Genomic DNA, 23,818 nt, shown 5'->3' on the forward strand with positions numbered 1-23,818 from the left:
ATCACATGTATGAGCTTTGAAAATTGAAACAAGCCAGATCTTCTCAGGTGACCAGAAGGGGTGAAAAGGAGTTTCAGTCAGGCTGCCCAACTGCAGAACTTGTTTCTGTTGACCAGTTTTTAAATCATCTTTCTTGCCTGGTCAAGAGCCCAAAGATCCAACTCAGGTGTGTACTAGGTGTGTGCTTAAACCAAACTGAATACTATGTACTTTCCACTGACTGAGTATGTGTGGCCCTTCATTTTACTCATGGTCAGTGGCATAAATGCCTTACCAGATGTCAAAAATAATGATGCACAAAATATTCTGGTCATTACCCTTATTAGCAACATTAACCACAGCATTACAACCCAAGCCTAACCCATCAGGACCCATACAAAACTTTTCAGAAGGGAATATATGGCTTGATGACAGTGTCAATCAAGTAGAGAATCTGTATCATTTTGATACACCATGCACTCAAGATAACTTGAATGTTCATGACATAAACCAGGAAAAAGGAGAGGGACACATGCTTTATGATGCAATCGACCCTTGGAAATCACCATCTAATCATCAAAATGAATTTCATTCTCATCTTGAAGGAGGACCTCAAGATGGAAGCTTTTATGATGTTTTGGATGCATACTGGAATACTTATGGTCAGCTAGAAACACTCTTGCAACCTGATGAGCTGGCATCTCATGGACCAGAAACTCATATGGAAAATGAGAAAACTGCAGATCAAAGCCAAGAGCTGCACTATAGATCTCCAAATTCTAGCATGGACTTTGATGCATTGGTGCATCCAACTCAAGATAATCTCTATCCACATAAAAGGATCAAAAGTGCATGCACTACCACCCATGACAATCACAATACTCCAACACCAGGGATGGAGGGATTTACATCCACAGGTACTCCATAGAATGTTCCCTCAACATCAACCAAGTCAAGTACACCAGGTGATCTGATTCATGATCATACAAAGATGGTCAAGAAGAGTCAATTTTTCCAGGACAGCAAGGATGTCCCTTCCAATGAAGATATGTACCTCTACACCTTGTTGAATGAGTTTTCTGGAAACCTTGATCCCTATCAAAACCTTTATGACAGTCATTCAAACCGTCTACCTGGAAATGAGGGGTCTTTTGAAAGGCAATCTCAAGGTCCATCCTCAAGACAATTAGATCCAATTGTTCATTTGATTCAAGACCCTTCAGAAACATATAATCAACACCAAATTGTCCAGGCAAGCCATAGGGTACATCATAATTTTCCATCTTTAGACATGGACCTCTATGAACATATCCATGCAGCGCCCTCAAACCTCCATTCCCATGAAGGGAACAAGAGCACATGGCCCATCAAGACATACCACAACCAAAACAACTTTCCAGTAACTAGACCTGAGGTCTCTGTAAGCATGAACACTGCTCACCAACCTCCTTATTCTGTTTCAAGTTCTTTCCAAGAGTCAATGTCAAAGGCATCAGACAAATCAGACAAAGTATCTAGTTCCATGCAAATTCATTCAAATGTGGCAAATCATGTTGTTAGTCCAGAATCTGTGATTGAACCTCACAAAAAGTGTCCTCAGAATTCAGAATGGTATGGTTATGATCAAAGCAATCTCATGGGAATTCCTTCAAACATTGTGGATCATGTGCTAAGTCCCAAATTTATGATGGAAATCCACAACATGAATCCTGCAAATTAAAACTGGGATGCTTCCAATGAACTACCTGGAGTTGAGCAGAGTATTTTACAGCATGAAAAAATGAACATCCAAATGAGATCAGATCATAGGATACCTGAGATGGAATCCACAACTAGTTAATTGCAATGGACCACTCCTCAACAAGCATCCAGTGTGCAGGATAAAGGAACTAAAACAGTTTCCCTTGAAACAGGCAATTCACCACCAAGCACAAGCCACAGTCCTCAGAGATCTGTAGCACCCAGAAACATACACCAGATTAAAAACAATGAGGATGTTGATCATTCAGGTTGTGTAGCTAGGTTCCCCCTAGTACCAAAATCCAAAAACAGTAAGTTTTCATCTGGCCCATGTAGCAAATTGCTTCCAAAGCTACAAAAAATTGGCGGATTCCTGGTAAATAACTCGCCAGGTTTGTGTTATGAAACCACATTTTGGTTTGAAAATCTAGAGAAAGATATGATTAAAAATAATAATCAGGGGGAACCAACATAGAAATTGATTGATAAAGCCATCAAATCTGCACATTTGAGAATAACAATGTGCTTTTTAGGTCTTGTTGGGATCTTTGCAAATCAAGGTGGTGATAGATTATCTTTAGAAGTTGTTTTGAAACAAGGTTGGAATTTGATAAAACTGCACTTTGAGGATTGGAGAAAGCTGAATATAATTGACAAGAATGGAAACTTGATTGTTCAGTCAAAGCAAAAGCTTTCAAGACAAAGCAACTTACATCACCCACTTTTCTGGTTCCATGACCTGAGTAAGCTTGCACAACCTCAAAGATTACCAGTTGATCTGGTGTACTATCTCAAAGCAAAATGGGATATGCAGATACCAACCTCAAAGATGGGTGTCAATAACTTGGCTGCATATCATTTAGAAATCCAATATTTCCATGATGTGTATATGAAACCTAGTCATGGTGGCTTTTATGGAAGAGGAGATATCAGAAATCTGGCATTTAGAGGAGTAAAATTGTTAGGAAAACACATAACACCTGAGACCAGAAACTTTTCAACATGGTATATAGTCTGCAAGAAACTGGCTGAGACTGCACAGTTTCATTCACCTATAGGATTTGATCTGTGTCATGAGGTTCACAGTTTTTTTGTGTCATTGATTGAACACCTATTGAACACTTACAAGGGATTATATCAATGTGATATATCATCTGCAGGAAAGACTCAAGGGGAAAAAATAAAGGATTTATCTATCTGTAATCCCCATGATGAAAATTTTGGAAGAATTGTCCAATCTATCAGTTTGGCTGAGTACAGAGTGACTGTGGGTTTTATAGGACTGGTGAGAGTACTTTACCAGAAGAAGATCCAAGCTGATACACTCATCTTATTACTGAAGAGTGCATGGGATTTCTTGAAAGGAATATTTTCAAAATGGAAAGACCTCAAATCTTATAACAATACTTTGGTATATGATGGCAAGAAAATCACGCAGAATAAGTGGAAACTAGATTATTCAGATCCTCATGAATTATTCAATGCATTATGGCAACATGAAGATTACCTAAGAAATCCTATACCACTTTATTGTTTAAAAAGTCTTTTGAAGGCTTGGAACAAAGAGCTAGAGTTCCTACAAAAGTTACATCCAAATTCTTTCAATTTTGTCATCCAGGTCTTATCTGCCAAGACACCATTAGATTACAAAAAATTGTTGTGATGAATTGTTGTATTTTTGTTGTTTTCTTCTGGATATAATTTTGATTTTATCAAAAGAGCAAATCAGTAACCATAATCTTATCTGACAAGAATTGATGTGGATATAAATCCTGGCTTGCAGCACTGCCAACCTCAAAATCGGCAGCATACAATGGCCACATAATAACTTTCAGGAGGGGGAAAGCTCACACTGCCAACATAGATGCCATTCAAACATGATGAGGTTACCCATTTACATTGTTCCAAGCTTGAAACTAAGCTTCCATGTCAGAGCTCAAAATGTGATTGAGGGGAACACTGGCTTGAAACATTTTTTTCTTCCAACTTGATGAATACTTCAATCTTATCCTATTTTGATCCAAACAGTGATCTTGTGACCTAACAAATAACAATAGATTTGGAAGTTGCTTGTCATCTATCATAATTTACTCGATGAAATACATTACAAGGAAATTGTGAGCAATTGATCAAAAAAAATAAGACCATGGTATTTCAATGTTTTAGATTGAAGATCCAAGACTTCATCAGCATAGGTGCACTCCAATCACTGCCCAATAAACACAACTGTTCAGACAGAACACACATTTTATAAGATTTGAAGCAGAAATCAAAGCTTCAGTTCAAAATACTGACACATATATCAGTAATGATAACAACAGAGATGAAAGACACCCCATAATTCTATGCTAACCATACTTTTCTTAACTCCACAGGAAGCATATTGGAAAGTGACATGTTTTAGGCCATTGAATTTTGACAAGTAGAGTTTTGGAGGAGATATATTAAGAGTGTGTTCACTTAAGCAGTTTCTGGTGAGAAATCACATTCTGCAAAATTTAAAGTGTCTATTTGGTGGTGCATGTTTCATTCTTGCATTAAAAAAATTACAGAATGTGATTTCTGGTCAGAAGTTCCTTAAGTGAACGCACCCTAAGAGATCTACTGATCTTACATTTATTGCAAAAAGAAAATTGTGGAAAAGAAGAAATTATCACAATTCTAAAGGCAGCAAAAGGAAAACTTGAAACAAGAATCACGCAAAAAAACATTTCAATCTTCACTAAACTTTCTTTGACACTATAGGGAAAAGAATTACTTGTGTGTAGAGTGAGATCCTCTTTTGTAAAAGGTTAATTACGTTTTTCAGAACATTATTCATTTTGCATAAGTACAATGTAAACCTCGAAAGAGAGATGTATATAAAAAGGATATTCAACCAATCGTACTTCTACAACATCAATCATTCACAAAAGCCAAACATATCATAAACAAGCAAGCAAAAAAAATGACAAACCAACATTGAACTACTGATTGATTCTTATTTATAATAAACAACATCTGTACCAAAGATCTCTTTTAAAACATGATATTGATGACCTTTAAATCCTCCTTGATTCATCAATCGATTCGAAAACCTCATTGAAGGTTTAATCAATCCTTCTTCGATTCTAACATAATCTGATAAATCTCGATCTGGATCTACTTTAATCCAATCTGGTGGAACTTGAAAACTACCAACTTGAATCTCTGTATCACTTACAGCAGGTTTAGATCTAAAGAAATCAAAAAGTTAAAGATCAATGATACCTTCTACAAAAGCAGATGATAGTTAGACTTACCCTCTTGTCACCCTAGCATAGCCAACTCGTCTCAACCCACGAAACAAGATATATTCACACCTGATAATCTCTCAGTCCAATCAGTTATCCTCATGATCATTAATAAATAAATGAATAACTTACCATCGATCAAAATCTGATCTTTCAATATCCAACATTTTTCCATCTTCTACTAAGATTTGATAAGGAGCAGGTCTAGGAGCATGAGGTTTACTAACTACATATCCTAAAAAGATAAATGGTCTAGGATATGCTTCTCTCATGATCCTTGCTAATTCGATTGATTGTAATTCTCGACTATCGATTAAAAAAATGGTTTTGCAAGAGACAAGATCAGAAACAAATGGACAAAGATGAATTGAAACCGTGAAAAAGTAACTCAACTCTTTTGGATCTTCTTCTTGTCCATTATGACTAACAATCACATCTATCATTGTGCCAAATACATCTAAAGTCGCATGTATTGCTTTTTTCACCAGATAATCACATTCACATTAGTGTCAACTTCAAATTTTCAAGAAGAGAGTCCGAATAGAAAACACACCAGGTGCGAGTTCACCTTTGGGTGAAGGTAATAAATGATGAGTCGAATTGACAATAGGGAATTTCGAAAGTAAAGCTGCTCCCTAGAAGCCATGATTTTATAGTTGCACCGAAAATTGATGAAAGGTAAGGATTCTTCATCAATGAGATCAGAAGAAAGCAATAACACAAACCCAGGTATGTTTGTTAGGTCCAGGTCCAAGATCAACATACATTCCTAAATCCTCAGCAATAAATTGAGTCCTAAGAATAAGAGATAAAAAGATTGATTAATGATCTCAGAAAAACCAATACCAAAGATTCAAAGTGACTCACAAATCTCGATTTCCCATCACAATCCTTTGTAAATCACTCTCTAAAAGTCCTATGACATCTAACTCCAATTCTTGAAAGATATCTCTCATCCTTCTTTGACTTTCCCACATCCCACTATTTAATTTTGTTTACAAAGAATCAACAAATGAGCTCTCAAAACAATCAACTAGCCATGACAGAAATATAATTCATGTAGATGAAACAAACCTGTCAATACCAAAATGAACCGTCCAAATACCAGCTTTCAAGGTTCTATCTTCAGGATGATAAGGTAAAACCTCTTTAACTTTCCAAACGGTCCTGAACCACATCACTAAAACAGCCCCAAGTATCAATGCACCCAAGGCTTTCCTAATCAACCCTTTTTCAACGAAGTCCTCTTCTACAAGTTCATTTTCTTCTTCTTTTCGCTTATCGTATTGATTTCCAAAAAATCCAATCCCAATCAATCCAATCACAACTGCTAAGACAATTGGAGTATGTTCTCTAAAAATCTCTCCTCCAGGTACAAATGCGTATGCAACTGTAAAAGTATGAATAAGTTCAAGTAAATCATAAATCAAAAAACTAATTCCAAATCCAAGTCCAATAGATGTCCAACCTCCGGGACGAGAAAAGTTTGATAAAGATCTAATGAAGATATTCAATTGACTAATACTAAAGATACATAATATCAATCCAGAACTAAAACCTAACCATCCATGGAAAAGTGTTAGACCAATAGTTGAAAGGACTCCAAGACCGTACCAGATTGGATGTGAACATAGATCATTAGGTGAGCCAGTTTCAATAAAGACTCCTATTGCCATCGCGATTATCATCATGTATCCATGCTTCACAGTTGTTGGACCTTTGACCGGATATCCGTCCCAGACCCAAGCAAGCATTGTACCCGAGTCGGTGAAGAGGGTATGGATTAAGAAAAGCAGAGCTCCTAAGCCTATCGATGAACACCACCAGCGCCAACAAGGTGGTAAGACTTCATCTTCCTCCTCATCTTCTTCTCCCTCTTCCTGATCTCCTTCCTCGTCAACTTCTTCAATATCTTCTCGAGATGTCCGATCTAGCGAATCTACTAATCCATTCTTCTCCAATAGCTGATCTCTTTCCTTTGCCAAGATGACTTCCAAATTAGCCCAAAGTCCTAAAATTACTCCAATTCGATTATACCCTCCATTCTTCATCCTCATGATCGGCCACATCGGATTAAGTGAATAATTAGCATATTTAATTAAAACGCTCAAAATCAATCCTAATCCAAAGCCTTTTAATTTCCTTTCAGCTTCTTTTTTAGGTCCAACAAATCCAATCACACTTAAAAAAGTACAAATTCCTACTGAACTAGCTGTTAATTGTAATCGTATTACTGAATCATCGTAAAACCTTTGATCTCGATCTATGATATATGAACCTATACTTAAGAGTGAAAGGATTTGAAGAATTGGTGATAATTTTAAAAGTAGTGTCCGAAGTAATGGTAAACATAGTAAAAAGGGTGCAAGAGTTGAGAATAGTAAAACTTCCATTCCATCCAATCCCTAATAAAAAAATGGCGCATAAAATCATGAGATCAGTAAACCATGGAATAGGACAAGTTTATGTGCCTTCACAGGTCAATTTTTAACACTTTGGCATTTTTTGCCATTAGCGAGATTGTCCGTGTGGAAGGATGACGGGTACATACCATACTCCAAACTGAAAAATAAAATATTGTTGGTCCTAAAGCAGTCAAAGTGGTCCAGAACACGAAACCTGTAAAGCAAAGAGGCACAAGACATATATCAGATACAATTTTTGAAAACCCTTTGAAGGAATTGAACCCCTTTGATAGCACGCTAAACGCTCATCAATCACAAACATACCTAGGTAAATTTCTGCACCAAACAACCTAGCACGTTGGATCTCAGGCGAGTTTAGGCACCATGGAATCATTGAATTCGTAGTTCTAGAGGTACGTTCTCTACATATGCAAAAGGGTTGAAAATCAAACCAAAGGTTTTGTAATTTTTCAGTGTTTGAATAAAAATTCAACCCATATCATACAAGTTGAATTTAAGCAAAAAGCAAAAACAAGGATGCAAATCAAGTAAGAATCTTTCGGAAAAGGCTTTTGGTTAATAGGATGAAAAGAAAAACTGAGCAAGTAAATACAATCTAAACAAACACGAAACGCTTGTAACATGTTGAAAAACCGCAGGATAGAAGAACTCCAATTTCTCAATCAACATACGTCTTTATAGTCTGAGGCAAAGAGGATCCAGGTTGAAGTCGTCCTTTTAATAGATTGGTAGTCACTTCCGTATAACTCATCACCGGGAGTTCATTCTTTGGTCGAATGTTGAAACTGATCTCGAAATGAGCAAAATCAAGGATACTACAAGAATCAAATAAGACGTCGTAGACTGTAATTGGATTGGAGCAATGATGTCAGTGATAATTGGAATGCGTAAAACTATTTGATAGTATGAAGGATGACTTGCAGATTAAACTCCATTCGATGAACGAGTACTGTTATTTTAAAACAATGCACAGAAGACGTGACTTTAGAATAAAATTCTTCCTGACCGCGCATATATGCGACTTAGCTAATGTAACAAAATGATGACTGACATAGGTATATGCTGAATACCAATCAATGTGATTCGCATAGGGAGTGAGGTTTCGGGTCGCCAAAGAAGAGATAAGAAGCATTCCCAAAGATCAGCATCGATCCAATTGATGGATTTGACGAATGATTTGATCAATGATCTCGAAGACAATAAATTACCTCCAGGGATCCGTCGCACTTTGTGTTGAACGTAAAAATAGACAAGTGGTATAATACTAGCAAAGAACAAAAGACTGAAACGCTTGCGATATTGATTTCCGGAGAGATGGGTGGAGATAGGTGAGAGATAGATGGATCCCAATTGCCATGGTATGGTCAAGACGAGGTAACTAATAGTTCATTAAGAAGGTTCCGCGTGCAGAAGTCAGTGATCCATTCAAGAGCATACCATCAAGAAAACTTTGATCGGTGAAGAGACTTGCTTACGAGATCATCATCACATCATGCCAATCATGGTGATCGGAACTAGTCACATACACCCAACCACCACAAGAAATGGTACGTAGTAAACCGCATAAACACAGAAGTGGTGCCGAAGCGGTTGATCGAAGGGCGAAGTGGGACTGAAAGAGGTAAGAGAAGAAGACAAGCGCGAGTCTTGGACCTGATGTAAAGGCGATGAGGATATGAAAGAGTGATCGTTCGGGATAGTAGTCACCACTGATGTCGCGCAAGAAAAGAAACAGGTCAGTGAAGTGATTGATGACCAATAAAAATGATAAGAATACTGACATGGTTGCACTGACTGACGGCCACCATTCAAGTGGATAACCGTACCACTAGAATCAAAGGCCGACAAATCATCCAGGAATCAGATTAGCTCTGTTCGATCGGATCAAATTGAGACCTTTATACCTCGTTCTTGACAATTTTGTGATAATGAAGATAAAGTCCAGTGATCAATGCTCCACTGAAAGCAGCAAGTGCAAAGATTGTGTGAACGAACGAGATCCATGAGGCTGAGAACTGAATGTGAGAGGTTTGATGAAGATTTCAGATTTCAAGGTTTTCATCATTCTTGGTATACTCGATCACTGACCGTCAAGAGTGTATTTTGCTGAGATGGCATCCTGCTTGATCGTTCTCTCTTCAATGATGCTGAGGATAATATTAATATGATGATGATGATGAGAAAGGTCTTGACTAAAACCACGATGTAAGGAATCTTTAGTTCATAATTCAAGTTTGTATCTCATCCCATCGAACAGTTCATCAACTGAATTGTAGATTTACAGTCAAACTACACTCACTATCTTCAAAACATCTACCACATGGTCAGAATTTCATATTTTGTCACTCAGCAAACATACTCTACCCTCATATTCCATGATGGTGTAACGTACAATTCACTTCATTTCAAACATAAAAAAAATCATAACCCAAAAACCTCACTTCACCCCTTTACTTCACTTCATGATATCTACAAATGTCAATTCTTTGAAAAAAATAAAAAAAGGATATCTACAAAACACTTTTTTTTTGGAAAATTTTATCATCTAGCATTAAACAAAATCGAAAATTGTTTGTTATAGTCAAGCATATTGATATATATAGTATATATGTAAGTAAAAAAAACTGGCCAATCTTCTCTATACACCTTTCGTACTCCTACTACAAAAACAAAGTTGAATGAAACAGAAAAGAACCCATTGTACCGCATATTTTTTTTTGTGAAAAGGATAATCTGGAAAGAAAAAAGTTATCGGAAGCAAAAGAATCATCATACAAAAGAAAATGGTAAAATTTGACCCAAAAAGAACTGCAGACTTGCAAAGATGATCAATGAATAGTTTTTTTGAAGTAGTGGAAGTTTGAAGTAAAAGTCATGATGAGAGTTTTAATTGGCAAAGGAGTTGAATATATTGGACTATCTCTCCTGAAAACAAAATCATCCTTGCCTCTCTTATCACATTGGCACCGGAGACTTGACCTTGTCGTAAACCTTCCGGAACAAATCCACCCATTTAACCTTCGACTCATCGTGAATTGTAAAATACAAAAGAATGATCCATATCTAATCTGATATCATAAAACCTAAGCTGGTGATTGTTGTCTAGATTCAGGTCTTCCAGGTCCACCTGGTCTAGGGCTTTGACTTGTACTAGCTGTCATCGTTCGATTTCCTTGACTTGACATACCTCTAGTCTCTGAATTCGCTTGTCCAACTTGTCCACTCTTGCTATCACAAAGACTTACTGGACTTACTGGAGATTGATTGACAGACTGAGGATAGGGGGAAGTTGTGGAGGCTTCATTTTCACCAGTGGCGAGGCTTAGGCCAGGACCTAGCCGACTAGCTGTATACATGGAGGCAACAGTTGTGGGTGGTGAAACCGTAGGATGGTTGGAGTTCCCAGTGAAATGGTTATCAGAGGCGGCTGAGACGTTTTGTTGACGACCATTGGCAGGTGATGCGGCGGGGGTTGCAGCAGGTGTAGAATGTGGAACAGGTAAACCGGGATAAGAGGTAGAAGGAGTGGTGAAATTGGTAGTTCCAAGCGAAATTGATATCGCATTTGCAGAATCGGTCATTGAGCTTGGAGTCATAGGCGTGGAAGGTGTAAAGAAGCTACTAGGAAGCTGAATGCTACTCGATGAGATCGAAGCTGTATGATGAGTTCTACGTCGACCATCGGAGCTTGTCATTCCAGGTATGGGGATCCCGTTACCACTCGCACTAGCGCCTCTTGACCTACGACGGGCTGCTGGATAGTTTTCTTCGAATGTTGGGATGGCGCCAATTCTACATTGCCGAAAGCACATTAGACATGGAAGAACAGCATCGAGATATCATCATGAGCAAATACAATCTTACAAATCGTCAATGGGTAGCCCGACTCTCTGACGCAGTGCAATCAGTTCATTTCTATACATCTGGTTGAATAAGAATGCATTGCAATGTTATGAGCTCGGCGAGACGGAAGATTATGCGATATAGTAGAGATAGACCTACATCACTTTGTCGACTGGTCTTGATGTACTCTCGCTCAGTGTCTACCAACCTGTTTCGTAGATTTGAGTTTTCCGTTTTCAAAAGCTCGATCAGGGTATTGGCGGAAGGATGAAGTGGGTCAGGGTTATTGACGAGTGCGTTGATATTAGGTCCTCCAGGAGGTGAGGTAGCAGGAGCTGCAATGGCGGCGGTGGTCGAAGTAGACTGTGATGATTGCTGTTGCTGTTGCATCAATAACGAAAGTCGTCGCTGAAGGCGTAATACTAGGCTTTCTGACTCGGCCTCCAAGACGCTCTCGAGCTCTACTTTTTCAGCACGAAGCTATCAGATGGAGAAAAGATCAGTATCATGTTGTTTCAATCGAAGACCCTTTCAGAGAATGGTCTGCTGGAGATTACTGAGACCTTCCGACGATAGCCTGACGGACGGGTTTTAAGAGAAGACTGACAATGAACTAGCTAACCTTTTCAAGTTTTCGGGTAAGTGTGTTGACCAAACGTTCCTCTTCAGCCTCAAGAGCATTGATGAGGTCTTCCTGCTGCTTACTATCTCCATTGCGAACGGACCGGGATGAGGTATTGGAACGAGTGGAATCAGCTCTCCTCATGGTACTTTGTTGAATGGTAGTGAGAGATCGCTCGGGTGATTGGGATGCCATGATAGAGATATGAAAGAGACTGAGATGGTACGATAAGTTGCTGATGACCTTGATGATCTTGTACGAGAAGCAATTGTCAGTGAGAAACTGGATGATGATCAGCCATCGATTGATTTTACTAATCCTCAAACTTTAAATAACCCCTTGGAACTGTATTTCTCTGTGTAAGATATTGTTCAGTCATGAAACAGTTTTCTCCCCGGGTATCATCGATGCGGGAGAGATGCGGTATCAGTCTTCCTCTGAGACTACCTGAGAGGATCCCTGAGACATACAGGGATAGTATAAAAATTTTTCGGGTGGCACCTGTTTTCCAAGAGGAGGGGCGTGTTTTCATTCTCTGACCTTCTCGGATCTACTCAAGCCTGTACAAAGCTCTTCAGACTTCTGTGCAATTGATGGATCCAAAAGATCTGCTCTGGATTGCTTCAAACAAGCAATGGATCCATGCCTATGTAGGTACGAGCAACTTGTTAGATCACTATGGTCCAATGATTGGATGTTGACCAATGTGAGAGATTGGTCTTTTGAGAAGAAGTCACATCACTTCTGCTTCGAACAGAAATTTATTGAGCTCGATTCATAAATTCATGATGTTTCAGTTTCTAGCCTACACATAACAACAACAACGGAATCTCGATGTCTTTCAAGTTCATTGTCATATTATTTCATAACAAGCGAACTGGCTGGAGCTTTTCTTGTTCACAAACGCTCTCTCAGTCAGTTTGAAATACACTTTTTTGATTGAATCTACCAATTTGTTGTTGGTTGAATTGAACGATGAGTATTCTATGCAATCTACCCATTTTTAATCGATCGTCTAGAAACAATAACGTGATGATCTTGTTTTTTTGATAATACTAATCCTAGATGATGAATCAGTCAATTCATCAGTTTTAAACAGATCAGATCTAATGCTTTGAAGTTGATGTTGAAAGTCACTTAAAGGTCATTTGCAAAGTTTCCAGCGAGAGAAGTATTGAAAATAAGTTGATGCGTGTTTTGGTTTGCGAGAAGAACAAATTTGATGCACCAACCGATAACTGATATGTTGCTAAATTGAATCAAAAATGAGACGAGAGGTCATATGAACTCGTCTCCTCGAGTACATGAAAGAGAGGTAATTAGTGTGTTTTGTTCTGGTTGGTTTCCAGGAGGAAGCCTATTGTTTGCGAATCAAAAAGCAATCAGTAATCAAAAAGCAAACTCGTCGTGAAATAATCTTTTTCAAAGGACTTTCTTTACATTATCTTAGCTTGCTTAAAAAACCTTTATGAAGAGTGGAATTCTTTTCGTTCCAAGGAGCTGGTCCCTGGACAACACCGAGCCTGGAATGGATTTCTAATCTTTTCTAATGCACTGTAGGTATGAACCATACAGTCCTACGAGCCGCCACCGACCTGTGCGTTAAGTGTACAACAAGCCACATTATTTTTCCAAATTCTGGATAGTCTCAGAGATAGTCTCAGAGCGAGATAGTCTCAGAGGAAGACCGATACGGTTACGCTCCCATCGATGCCTGACTATCTGACTACCCCCGTCAGCGTGGGGTTCAAAGGCTGGGATATATATCCACATATCAGCAGTTTATTGATTCTTGAAACTCGGTGTGGTCAAGGGAAGATTGTTCGATGACTCAAATCGCCAAATCCGGTGCCTTGGGATTAAGTATCAGGCTGCAAAGGGTCATTTAACCATACACCACACATACCCATAAGATGATACCCATGGAGGGATCTGCCAGCGAGGGAAGTGAGGGTCCGCTGTCCAACAATATGAGAAAAACAAGATAAGAGAGTCTGATTATGTCTGCTTTGTAAGGACCCTGGAAAGCCCCGATATACCCTCCTAATGGAAATCCCGAAATTTTCCCCTCCTACCTACACAAATTTCGCCGGTTTTCACAAAAAAAACTCGGATTCCTACCTGTTGACAAAGGACCATTTTTTTTTTCGGAGAAAGGTCCCAATATTCCTTCCATCTGCATAAGGACCCTCAAAATCTGTGTTTTTGGGCGTTTCAGAGCAATTAGACATCTTGATTTTTTTTCCGGAAAAACTTGTATATTTTTTTGGGAATTTGGTAGAAGAATCACAAGAGTTGAAGTTGTTGAGAGAGAAATAGACTAGTGAGTAGTATAGCTATGTAGTGTTATGTAGTTGAGTTTTAAAAAAAACGAGTAATTCAATTCCTGGCCAGCCACTGGAGGGACTGTGTTTCCAGTTCCTGGCCAGCCACTGCAGTCGGTCCACTGCTGTAACAGGTAAAAACATCAAAGTGAATCTCTACACATGAGGGAGATCAGGGTCTGAGAATTCAATATCAAGAAGTAGAAAAAGAGCAGTCAAACGTTTCAGAAAAGGGACTAAAGAGACTGGTATTTTTTTGAATTTGGGAGAGATGAAGCGAAACAACTTGAAGAAATAACACAAAATCAAATCTCTAGATAAGGTGGAGAGAAATAAAAACCAAGTTAGATATTACAATTCAAGTATAGCTTATTTTTTTCTAGCTTTAGCGTGTTCAACAGCAAGTTGTTCGAGAATTGCCTTGATGTACTGTTTCTGGCTCATAGCCTTTAACATAGCACGATAAGCTTGAGGAATCCATATGGTGTTAGCCTTGGGTTCAGTAATATTCATTGATGAGGTGGGGGGAAACACATAGTGAATATCTGCTATATCAAGATGCGAGAATATGAGGCGATTTGGAAAGTTTTCTTCAAAACTACACGCTCCAGGATTCCCTTTATACATGTAAAGCTGGGTAGATGCATATGAGAGCTTAGATCGAGTGGACGATTTGGTGATCCACTCGTGCTTACCATTCTGGTAAATGTAGAGAGCACAGATCTTACCCAAAAAAAGCATCTAAAACGAATCAAGAGTACATTAAATGATCAGAGTCGGCAGCTTCATATTTGAAACAGGGGATGACATACATTGTTTTTTATAACCACAACAAACTTGTTTACTTCAAGTGGATTGTCTTCTGATACATTGCCACTTGTATAAAGTGTTTGTGTTGCGATGTCGAGAGTTGTTGATGTATTTTTTGCAATCCAATTGAGGTCAAGCTTTACATGAATGTTCCATCGATGTAAGCGATCCAGAGCCTTGTCCATCTGCTCAGAGTTTTTCAGCATGATGGCTACCAATTTACTACATGTCCGAGGGTCCAATTTGGTGGCTCCATTTGCATTGGCGTGATCAGAAGCCACAGGATCCTGGTGGTTGTTTTTTTTCTTTCGTTCATTACCTTTTCCTTTTGCTACGCGAGATATAGTAATTGTGTCTAATATCAACGAAAACTATCAAGATCAAACAAAAAAAATGTTGTGATCGAGCAGAATCAAGCTGTTTCAGCAACTTTCAGGCCATTTCAAATGTTTGGACTCGGTTGAAACTGGTTGAAACAACCTTCTTGCTGACCCATGCCAGACTGTCAGACATCTCGATTTCAATGACCATCAACTGTCATAATATGACATTTTTCCACACCCTTTTACATAAAAATGTGCAAAAAATTGTCTTACCTGAGCTTCGAACTCAATACTATCATGATTGGTATCTATACACAATAACATTGGGTTTCATTGTGACTCGATGATCATTGCTACTCACCTTATGTATTGAAGTGGGTAGCCTGGTGGCCCTGAGAACCCTCTTTCCTACCTAATGTGTAAGAAACCTATTTTTTTTTTCCACACTTTTTGACATATTCCTACATACAAAATAAGGCTCCTGTGTGACTTTTTTTTTTCAAATTTTTAGAATTCCTACACAGAACATAAGGACCATTTTTACCCAAAAAGGCCAATTCCTACATACCCAATTAGGCGGGTATATAGGGGCTTTCCAGGGTCCTGTTATATGGAACTAAGCAGGGAGCACGGTGTTGGTGGAAACATTTTGAAAAAATTCTGAAGAAGTTGGGATTTAGACCTAGTCAGTTTGATCAATCCTTATACGTCTGTTGTAGGGGAGATGAGGTGTGTATAGTGTGGGTACATGTTGATGATGGTGCTGTAACGGGTAGTAGTTTGGAATTGTTGAGGGAGTTGGGGAAAGAATTAGAAAAAGATTTGAAAATTAGATGGTCAGAAAAACTCGATTGCATTATTGGTATTGATGTGAATAGATTAGAAGACGGCTCTTTTGAATTATCGCAACCCGGTTTAACAAACAAGATTGTTTGTGAATTCTTGGAGATTGAAGGTAAATTGACTACACCTCTTAATTCTTCAAACCTACCAACCTCGCCAAAAGACGATGAAGATGAAATCGACAAGACACGATATTTATCGGTGATTGGATGCCTTAATTATTTAGCTGTTGCTACAAGACCGGATTTAACTTATGCTACGAACTTTCTAGCAAGGTACTCGGCGAGACCAACTAAGCAACACTGGGATGCGGTTCAAGGGGTACTGAAGTATTTGAAGGGGAGTGGATGTGTGAAGTTGAAGCTGAAGCCGCTGAAAGGGGAGGTGAAGATAGGTTTGCATACGTACGTGGATGCTAATTGGGGTGGGGAGTATGCAAGATCGGTGCATGGTTTCGTTACCTTTTTCATGGGTTGTCCTTTAGCCTGGACATCGAAAAGGCAAGGGTGTGTGGCGACTTCGACGTGTCACGCTGAATACATGGCACTTGGAACGGCTGCAAGAGACGCGGTGTGGTTAAGGAACTTAGTAGGTGATGTGCTTGGGGCAATGGGACCGGTTTCAATGCACTGTGATAATACATCAGCAATTCATGTGTCGAAGGATAATTCATCTAACAAAAGAACTCGACATACTGAAAGAGAATTCTATTATATTAATGAACAACTTTTTAAAGGAACAATCACTCTACACTGGGTTGAATCAAAACTTCAAAAAGCGGATATTCTCACGAAAGCACTGGGCCCATATCTTTTTGCAGCAGGAAAGAAGAATTTATGTTTAGAGGGATGATTTTTTTGTTTTTTTGAGAATTTGTATGGTGTTTATTTCAATTTTTTGTTTTCTGTTTACTTTGTTTTTTTCTTTGTGGTGGAGAAGGAGATGTGCTGTGTCTGGTCGTGGGGGGGGTGTTATGTGTACACGACTGCGCCACAGCAGGTCACGTGCTTGTACAGATAGTGTAGTCATGTCTTTCCGTTCTACTCCGACGGAGGCTTCCTTTCCTCAACCATTGTGGAAGCCGAAGTCCTGGAGTACGAACTAACGGATTCGTCGTCCTATCTATTATAGGTAATATATCATTAACCATTGTGGAAGCCGAAGTCCTGGAGTACGAACTAACGGATTCGTCGTCCTATCTATTATAACCCTTTTCCACTGTAGTTGGGTAAAAGGTTATTCCTTTGGCCATGTTTTATTGACAGTGGTCAACCCTTCCAGGTTAGATTTTTCTGCCACTAGGTTCATGAAGCACCTTTCTGAGAGAGTCCATCATTGTCAAAGCCAGTTCAGCAACAGCTAAATGCGCAGATGAGAACGGTGGGATGAAACAGATTTGCAGGATTAAAATCAGCCAAAGCAAATGTACACCTCAATGTGTGGTCTTGGTGCTTGAAACCTGCTGGAGGTAAGGGAGAAAGTGAGTTATCTCATTGCTAAAATTTGCTTCATGTTTTTCTGGTTCTGTTCTGGGGAGAAAATTCAGGATAGAAAAAGCAAAGCCATGAGCAGGAAATAAGAAGATCAGAGACCAGGTGTCTGGGTTTATAGTTGTCAAGGGTATTGGCAGAGTCTACAGATAACTCTGTTCTTTCCAACATGTGTCATACTCTGCCCTACCCCATACAAATGCAGGGGAATCTACAGTTGTCTCTACTCTCTCTGCAGGGCATACAAAATGTGGGGCCATTTTTTGGCCCTAAGAGGTTTATGCTTGTAATATGCTCTCTACATTGGTGTAACACCTTTTTTTGTGGCCAAAAAATCTATGCCCTCAGTGCCTGTAGGGGTATGTCTTGGAGCATGTTGTTGCAATATCTGCAAAAACCCATACATATGGATTTGCATCTTAGAGCATCCGCACTCGTGCGGTAAATCGGGTGCGGTAAGGTTAAATTTAACGCAACCGCGGGGTCTTTTCCACACCGGTGGAAAATTAGCCCCGCGGTAGTTAACTTTTGATCAATTTGCGTTAGCAAATCGGTAAATTTACCGATTGGCTAACGCATGCATTAACACACATCGCGACTAGCTGACAGCAACTTCGACTCCAAAAACGAGACTCAACCCGACCTCCAACACCAAAGTCAACCCACACCTCCTTTTCACCTTCCACATTCACCTTCCACACACGATGAAATCCAAGCCTCACAGTCACATGAACTAAATCAAGAACAATCAATGCTGATTCATGTTGTTTCAATCTTCAATTTTTGGTGTTTTTTAATTAAAATAGCTCGATCAGATATCTTCAACTTGACTTCATACCAATCAGATGAATATGTAGAATGTCAACATTCATATAGCATGTACAGTTCAAATGAAAGAAAATCAACATTCAAAGACTAATCATGGGGGACTTTCAAGATCAAGTGATACAAATCATTAAGAAAAGTTTGGATTTGTTCAGATCGTTCAGATCGTCAATTTTTCTTTTTTAACTTTGAATCTTTAATATTTTCACAAGATCATAATTGCATGTATTCAGACTCATTAAAGGCTTGATCAATGTAGTCAAGCGTTTGGTTTTTGAACTTGAATTGATCGATTGAGTTGCTGAACAAAGTCATGTTGACTTTGTCCTTTTAAATCAAAATTGCTGATCAGGTAGATGAACAAGTATTGGATCTATGTAGATGGAGAATGTGAAAGCAACTTCAGTCCTCCAAAGAAGCGGACAGTGGCTCTATCATATTAACACTTGTGATGAAAGCAGGTGATTAGTACTTGAAAAATCAAAATGTTACCTTACTGCATGACCCGTGTGGAGCACATGCATTATCTGTAAAGTTGTAACAGTTACAGCACTGCTAATGCAAACGAGTGGGGAATTTAGTCGAGTTAAGTAATTTTTTACTTAAAGTAGGGTTTGTTACCGTGCGTGATCAAGTTAACAACCGCAAACCAGTGCGGATGCTCTTAATAATTACCTATGGTAGAGAATTACATGTAACCTGAAAATGTGTGATAGAAAAAAGCCTACACCTAAATCTGACACTCAACCCCTCAAGTGCCAGAGGGAAGTTGAGGAAGTGTACATGAGGCTGCACCAGGTGTAGAAGGTGTATAGATGCATACCTTCACACACAGTGCAGTCCAGTAGTGATCCGCCCTGGTGATATGCCATTCAATTTATGGGTCAATGTGATGAGCCAGGTGACAGATGTCTGAGACATGCGGGGACATGTCACAGAGATGGAGAGTACTTTTGGATCTAGGCCCCTGCTGTGTGTGCTGTGCACAAGGAGACACAATAATTCCATGTCACCCTTGGGGCCAAATATTCACTACATTATGTAATACTCAGGTTGTGACCAGCCTGGTGCCAAGGGTGTCCTGGACTTTTTGTGCTAACCCCAGAAGCCTTCTGGTGTTCTGGAAAACACACAAAGTGGGGCATTCAAAGTTGCAGAACTCCAGAATGCCAGAACACACCAAAGAACAACCTTCTGGTGTTCCGGAAAAAGTTGTCTGGAAATTTCCCGAACAATATTTGTCTACCCTGACTGTTGATGGCAAACCAAAGAGACGATTTCAAAGTAGTGGTCGCAACATCAATAAGTGATCACGTGACTTCAATGCTCTTTTCAAATGTTGTGATGCTACCATTATTGTCCTCCTCAATCATTGAAAATGTGGTCGTGTTTTTCTGCAATGCTGCTGATGTAGCGGCGCGTGCTGAAAACTCTCTGCTATCAAAAACCTGTAATTTCCAATGCCCACCACTGTCCATTAATCACCTAAATTACCTTCATCAGTATTATGGACGTAAACATGCTCAACTTTGTAAAGCCCCATGCTGAATTTTCCCGCGAGCGCAAGGTCCGAAGCAGTGGCCGTGGGGCAGACTCCCGAGTGGAGTTCCGGTTTTCAACTTCAGCCGCTCAGATGCATCCGGATTCCGAAGACTTGGAATGTTTTGGCTGAGTATGAAGAAACGCAATGGCAAGCGCCAAGCGGCGTTCACAGGAATGTACATATGCGTATGGCGTGAGGAGAAATTCTTTATCCGACATCAATTTTTTCGTGGAACTGTGGAACAAGCCTGAACAAGCCCTCCCAGGTCAGGTCATCCCCGATAATCGCTCTCTCGAATTTTTAAGCAACTTGCATTAAGCGTGTCACATTTATCAACGTTCAAGTTATCAACCCAAGATTCCGTCTTTCGCCTATCTGAACAAAATGTTGAAGCTGTTCGCTACTATCGCCATTGCCATCTCATTGATATGTATGGTAAGAGCCGACGGCGATATCACATGTAATGTGGCTTGGGCCTCAAACGGATGTAAGTCTAGAGCCTTCCACACGCACAAAAAAACTCGCCGTCACTGATACCCGTATGCTCCACATCGCAATAGTGTGCCAAACGACGTTCCGGGTATGGACATGCCAGGATTGTAAGTCATCTTGCGTTGTGAGACGCTTTGCTATCGCTCCACCATCACCATACATTTGGGGATCGTACACCGAACACGATTTCTTATGATTACCACATAGGTCAAGTGGGCTACCTCAAGCCGAGTACAACCCTGGATGAATATAAAATAGATCGTAGGTCACATCTCGTCAATATTCTCGACCAATATTACTCAATTCCGGCTAGCCCCACAACTAGTCAATTTACAAATCCTTTTTCTGTGTATGATTAATTTGACCTGTTTGATAATATTTTCATTGCAGCCAACAATAGAAAGCAATTCTTGGTAAAGCCATACGTTATGATCTTGGACCCGGTAACGGGAATCAATAAGAAAAAATTTCTTAAGGCCCAGTCCGTGAGCCCCGACAAACTTTTATTTGGTGGTAAGTACAAGTCTTTTGACGCTCTGCGTTTGACCCTCACAAGCTTAACATTGATCATTGTCTTGATCTTTTGTCATGTTTTATTCAAACTTGACTAGCGTGCGGCTACTGCAAATGATGTTTTTTTCCATCCTCTGAGGTCGCTTTGGTTGTTGGAAGCTGCAATTTAGCCTATCTTGAAAGTCTTGTGTTGTCTTTGTTTCATTGAATGAAAGTTGTGTTATGATAATGCGAATATCTATATCTTCTAAGTCACAAAAAGTTAGCAAGTCTTTTTCCCAAAAGGTACAAAGTCACAATCACGCTTATCAAAACCCAGAAAATTCTCACGGTACTTGAGGATTATCAGTTGGCACACAGTATTTACATTACTAGGAAATGTGGTGAAGTCAGCAGGGGACATCCTACCCTCCAAATTTTCATCCATGGAAAACACACTTTTGGTGTATCTGCTTAAGCAAATTCTGATCAGAATCCAGATTATGTAGATGTCAAGATACAAAAGTCAAATAACCACCATTTTTCATTTTTCACAATGCAATTTCTCACCAGAATTTTTCCAACTATATAGCCACATCTGGTCTCCCTTTCTTGTTTTTGAACTATATCATCTTTTGATCCTCTTCTACCATTTTGTTATTGATTGTGTTTTTTAAACTATACAAGATGCTATCAATACTTATCAATACTGATGATCTGACTGTTATAATTTATTCTCAGATTTTGAAACTACCTTACACTTTACTGGTGCAGAAAAATTCTTTTTCCTCTCTGGTCTTTTGAGTCTGGACTTTGACAAATTGGGAGTGTAAGGATGATCAAAAGGCCAGCTGGGCAGAAGACTTTGTACACCCAAAGGGGCTTTTTAACCCATCAGCAATCTCCCAGCTTTTTCTTCACTTGCTTTGTTCTACAAATGCACTGAACTACACATCTTGGTACACCTTGCTCTCAGATTGCTGTACTACTGGAAGCTCTGTAATAGGATGACGCTCAAAAACTTCCTTGCATACAGTCTGACTGCGGGACTCTGGAATTGCAATACAATTCAACAAAATGACCTTTTCAAACCGTCACAGGTTTACAAACAAGAGTTGATAGTATGAGAAGTTGATGTAGAGTGGTTGATCTTAAATTCGCAGAATGCAAGTTATTCAATGACAGACCGATAAACAACAGGTTTATGCATCATTGAGGGCATTACGCTCATCCCAAACTTTTTTGATAGCAGGTCTCGCAGTCATCTTCTTGAACCACTTATCTAAAGCAGGATACTCCTTTGAAAAATCGGTTTCATCTAAAATCTTAATCGCACCATAATGCCATGGGATAAAAGACTGAGATAAACCCAAACCATCGTCAGTATTTGAGATAAGTAATCACGTTCTAATCGGAGTATGTTGCACTCACTAAATCTGCAATGGTGAGTTTTTCACCAACAAGCCATTCTTGTTTGCTTAAGACATTGTTCAAAACTCCTGAAACTCTTTTTACTTCATTCTGATATCTCTCAATTGCTGAAGGAATTCTGAAAGGATGGCCATAAACCAAACACCGAAAATTCAATAACTTGAAAGCCTTGAATGCTTTGGCTTCGGCTTTGATAAACACTTACTTTTCAGCATGGAAAGACTTAAACCAGGCAGCTTGACCGAAGTAAGCACCTTGGCCGGATGATTGGAAAAATAGCCATTGAAGTTGTTTGTACTAAAGTGAGAATGAAAATGATGGTATTAACAATCGAGCTGATAATCTCGTCTTCTTTTCGACAAGTACAGATTGACAGTCAAGAATTATTTTACCTTCTCTTCTGGTTTGCTGACAGTAAATTTTCCTTCCTTGTCATAGGTGTAAGCAAGATACTCGAGGATAGCATTGCTCTCCCACAGAGTGAAATCAGAATTCCTGTTTCAGAGAATATGATCAGCGAGTAGTTGAAAGATCTGGTAATCAAGAAAATATTATATACTTGTGGTCGATAATGGTAGGGATTCGACTGGAGACAAGCCGGAAAGACAAAAAGGCTCGTGAAACATCAGAGAAATGCTATAACAGCTGATTCTTTTCTTGTATTCTCTAAGACTATACGCACCCATTTGGATTGAGCTTTGTGTGTTCCTCCGACTTCTGCTCTCCTTTTTTGAAGTCAAAGTAAATAGTCTCATAAGAGAGACCAAGTTCTTCGAGTAAGAAAGCTACCTGCCATACCACATAAATTTTGACCCTCATAAGCTGACAAGGTATTTCAGAGCTTCAGATGTTGAAAGCCAAATGCATACCTTCCATCCATTTGGACCACCCTTCGAATACATCAATCATCAGCATCTTTCAGAATCACATATTGTATTGCAAAAGGATATAAATGTCGGAATGAGAAAAGTTTCCTCACTTTGTGACTGTAAAGTGTGAATTGTTTCCCGTGAGACATTTTATTGAAAAAGTGTAAGCTATTTGATTGTTGGCTTGATTGGTAGGACGATGTGATGATTTTATAGTCCAGAGAATACAAGATTGCTAGATAAGTTCGATCAATGATGTCATAGTTTCAATCAGTCATGAGTCATGACTAATTTGAGTGAGTAATGGCTTAGTCGTTGATTACTAAGCACTTCTCATAGTAAAGTTCTCGAATGGAATCACTTGAATGAAGAAATTTAAAATCTGATTCAGGAATGAAGATAAAGTGCTAAATGGTAAAATCATCAATAGTAAGTAGTCATGAAGGATGAACGGGAAAGGTTAGGTAGAATCCCTCGCTGAGTAACAAAACTGA

The 23,818-nt window shown here is 39.2% G+C and overlaps 6 protein-coding genes across 6 annotated transcripts; 3 read left to right on the forward strand and 3 right to left on the reverse strand.

Annotated features, from left to right (window-relative positions):
* Nucleotides 1–265: 265 nt before the first annotated feature.
* On the forward strand, nucleotides 266–1,699 carry MELLADRAFT_68764 (uncharacterized protein; the record flags this gene model as incomplete). Its single annotated transcript, XM_007417442.1, has 2 exons — nucleotides 266–896; nucleotides 945–1,699. The coding sequence occupies 2 exons, from the start codon at nucleotides 266–268 to the stop codon at nucleotides 1,697–1,699; spliced, it is 1,386 nt and encodes a 461-aa protein (XP_007417504.1).
* Nucleotides 1,700–2,239: 540 nt separating this feature from the next.
* Nucleotides 2,240–3,382, forward strand: MELLADRAFT_68765 (uncharacterized protein; the record flags this gene model as incomplete). The annotated part of the gene is made up of 1 exon (XM_007417443.1): nucleotides 2,240–3,382. One exon carries the CDS (start codon nucleotides 2,240–2,242, stop codon nucleotides 3,380–3,382), a length of 1,143 nt encoding a protein of 380 aa, XP_007417505.1.
* A 1,317-nt stretch (nucleotides 3,383–4,699) lies between these two features.
* MELLADRAFT_40407 (uncharacterized protein) lies at nucleotides 4,700–9,447 on the reverse strand (the record flags this gene model as incomplete). The annotated part of the gene is made up of 15 exons (XM_007417422.1): nucleotides 4,700–4,934; nucleotides 5,001–5,060; nucleotides 5,124–5,297; nucleotides 5,385–5,466; nucleotides 5,545–5,626; nucleotides 5,717–5,786; nucleotides 5,859–5,972; nucleotides 6,066–6,865; nucleotides 6,983–7,396; nucleotides 7,543–7,700; nucleotides 8,204–8,260; nucleotides 8,626–8,795; nucleotides 8,893–9,126; nucleotides 9,199–9,245; nucleotides 9,322–9,447. Coding segments are annotated over 15 exons (2,823 nt in total), but the record flags the coding sequence as incomplete, so codon positions are not given.
* Nucleotides 9,448–9,803: 356 nt separating this feature from the next.
* MELLADRAFT_118352 (uncharacterized protein) lies at nucleotides 9,804–12,141 on the reverse strand (the record flags this gene model as incomplete). The annotated part of the gene is made up of 4 exons (XM_007417477.1): nucleotides 9,804–11,209; nucleotides 11,282–11,340; nucleotides 11,420–11,740; nucleotides 11,883–12,141. The coding sequence occupies 4 exons, from the start codon at nucleotides 12,075–12,077 to the stop codon at nucleotides 10,501–10,503; spliced, it is 1,284 nt and encodes a 427-aa protein (XP_007417539.1).
* Nucleotides 12,142–20,424: 8,283 nt separating this feature from the next.
* MELLADRAFT_112916 (uncharacterized protein) lies at nucleotides 20,425–21,215 on the forward strand (the record flags this gene model as incomplete). Its single annotated transcript, XM_007417474.1, has 5 exons — nucleotides 20,425–20,527; nucleotides 20,601–20,639; nucleotides 20,740–20,793; nucleotides 20,923–21,017; nucleotides 21,144–21,215. The coding sequence occupies 5 exons, from the start codon at nucleotides 20,425–20,427 to the stop codon at nucleotides 21,213–21,215; spliced, it is 363 nt and encodes a 120-aa protein (XP_007417536.1).
* Nucleotides 21,216–22,226: 1,011 nt separating this feature from the next.
* On the reverse strand, nucleotides 22,227–23,274 carry MELLADRAFT_40377 (uncharacterized protein; the record flags this gene model as incomplete). Its single annotated transcript, XM_007417419.1, has 6 exons — nucleotides 22,227–22,382; nucleotides 22,456–22,573; nucleotides 22,661–22,752; nucleotides 22,848–22,950; nucleotides 23,015–23,041; nucleotides 23,138–23,274. 6 exons carry the CDS (start codon nucleotides 23,272–23,274, stop codon nucleotides 22,227–22,229), a joined length of 633 nt encoding a protein of 210 aa, XP_007417481.1.
* Between the last annotated feature and the right edge of the window lie 544 nt (nucleotides 23,275–23,818).

Source organism: Melampsora larici-populina (genome assembly GCF_000204055.1).
Source record: "Melampsora larici-populina 98AG31 unplaced genomic scaffold MELLAscaffold_73, whole genome shotgun sequence".
Taxonomy (NCBI): domain Eukaryota; kingdom Fungi; phylum Basidiomycota; class Pucciniomycetes; order Pucciniales; family Melampsoraceae; genus Melampsora; species Melampsora laricis-populina.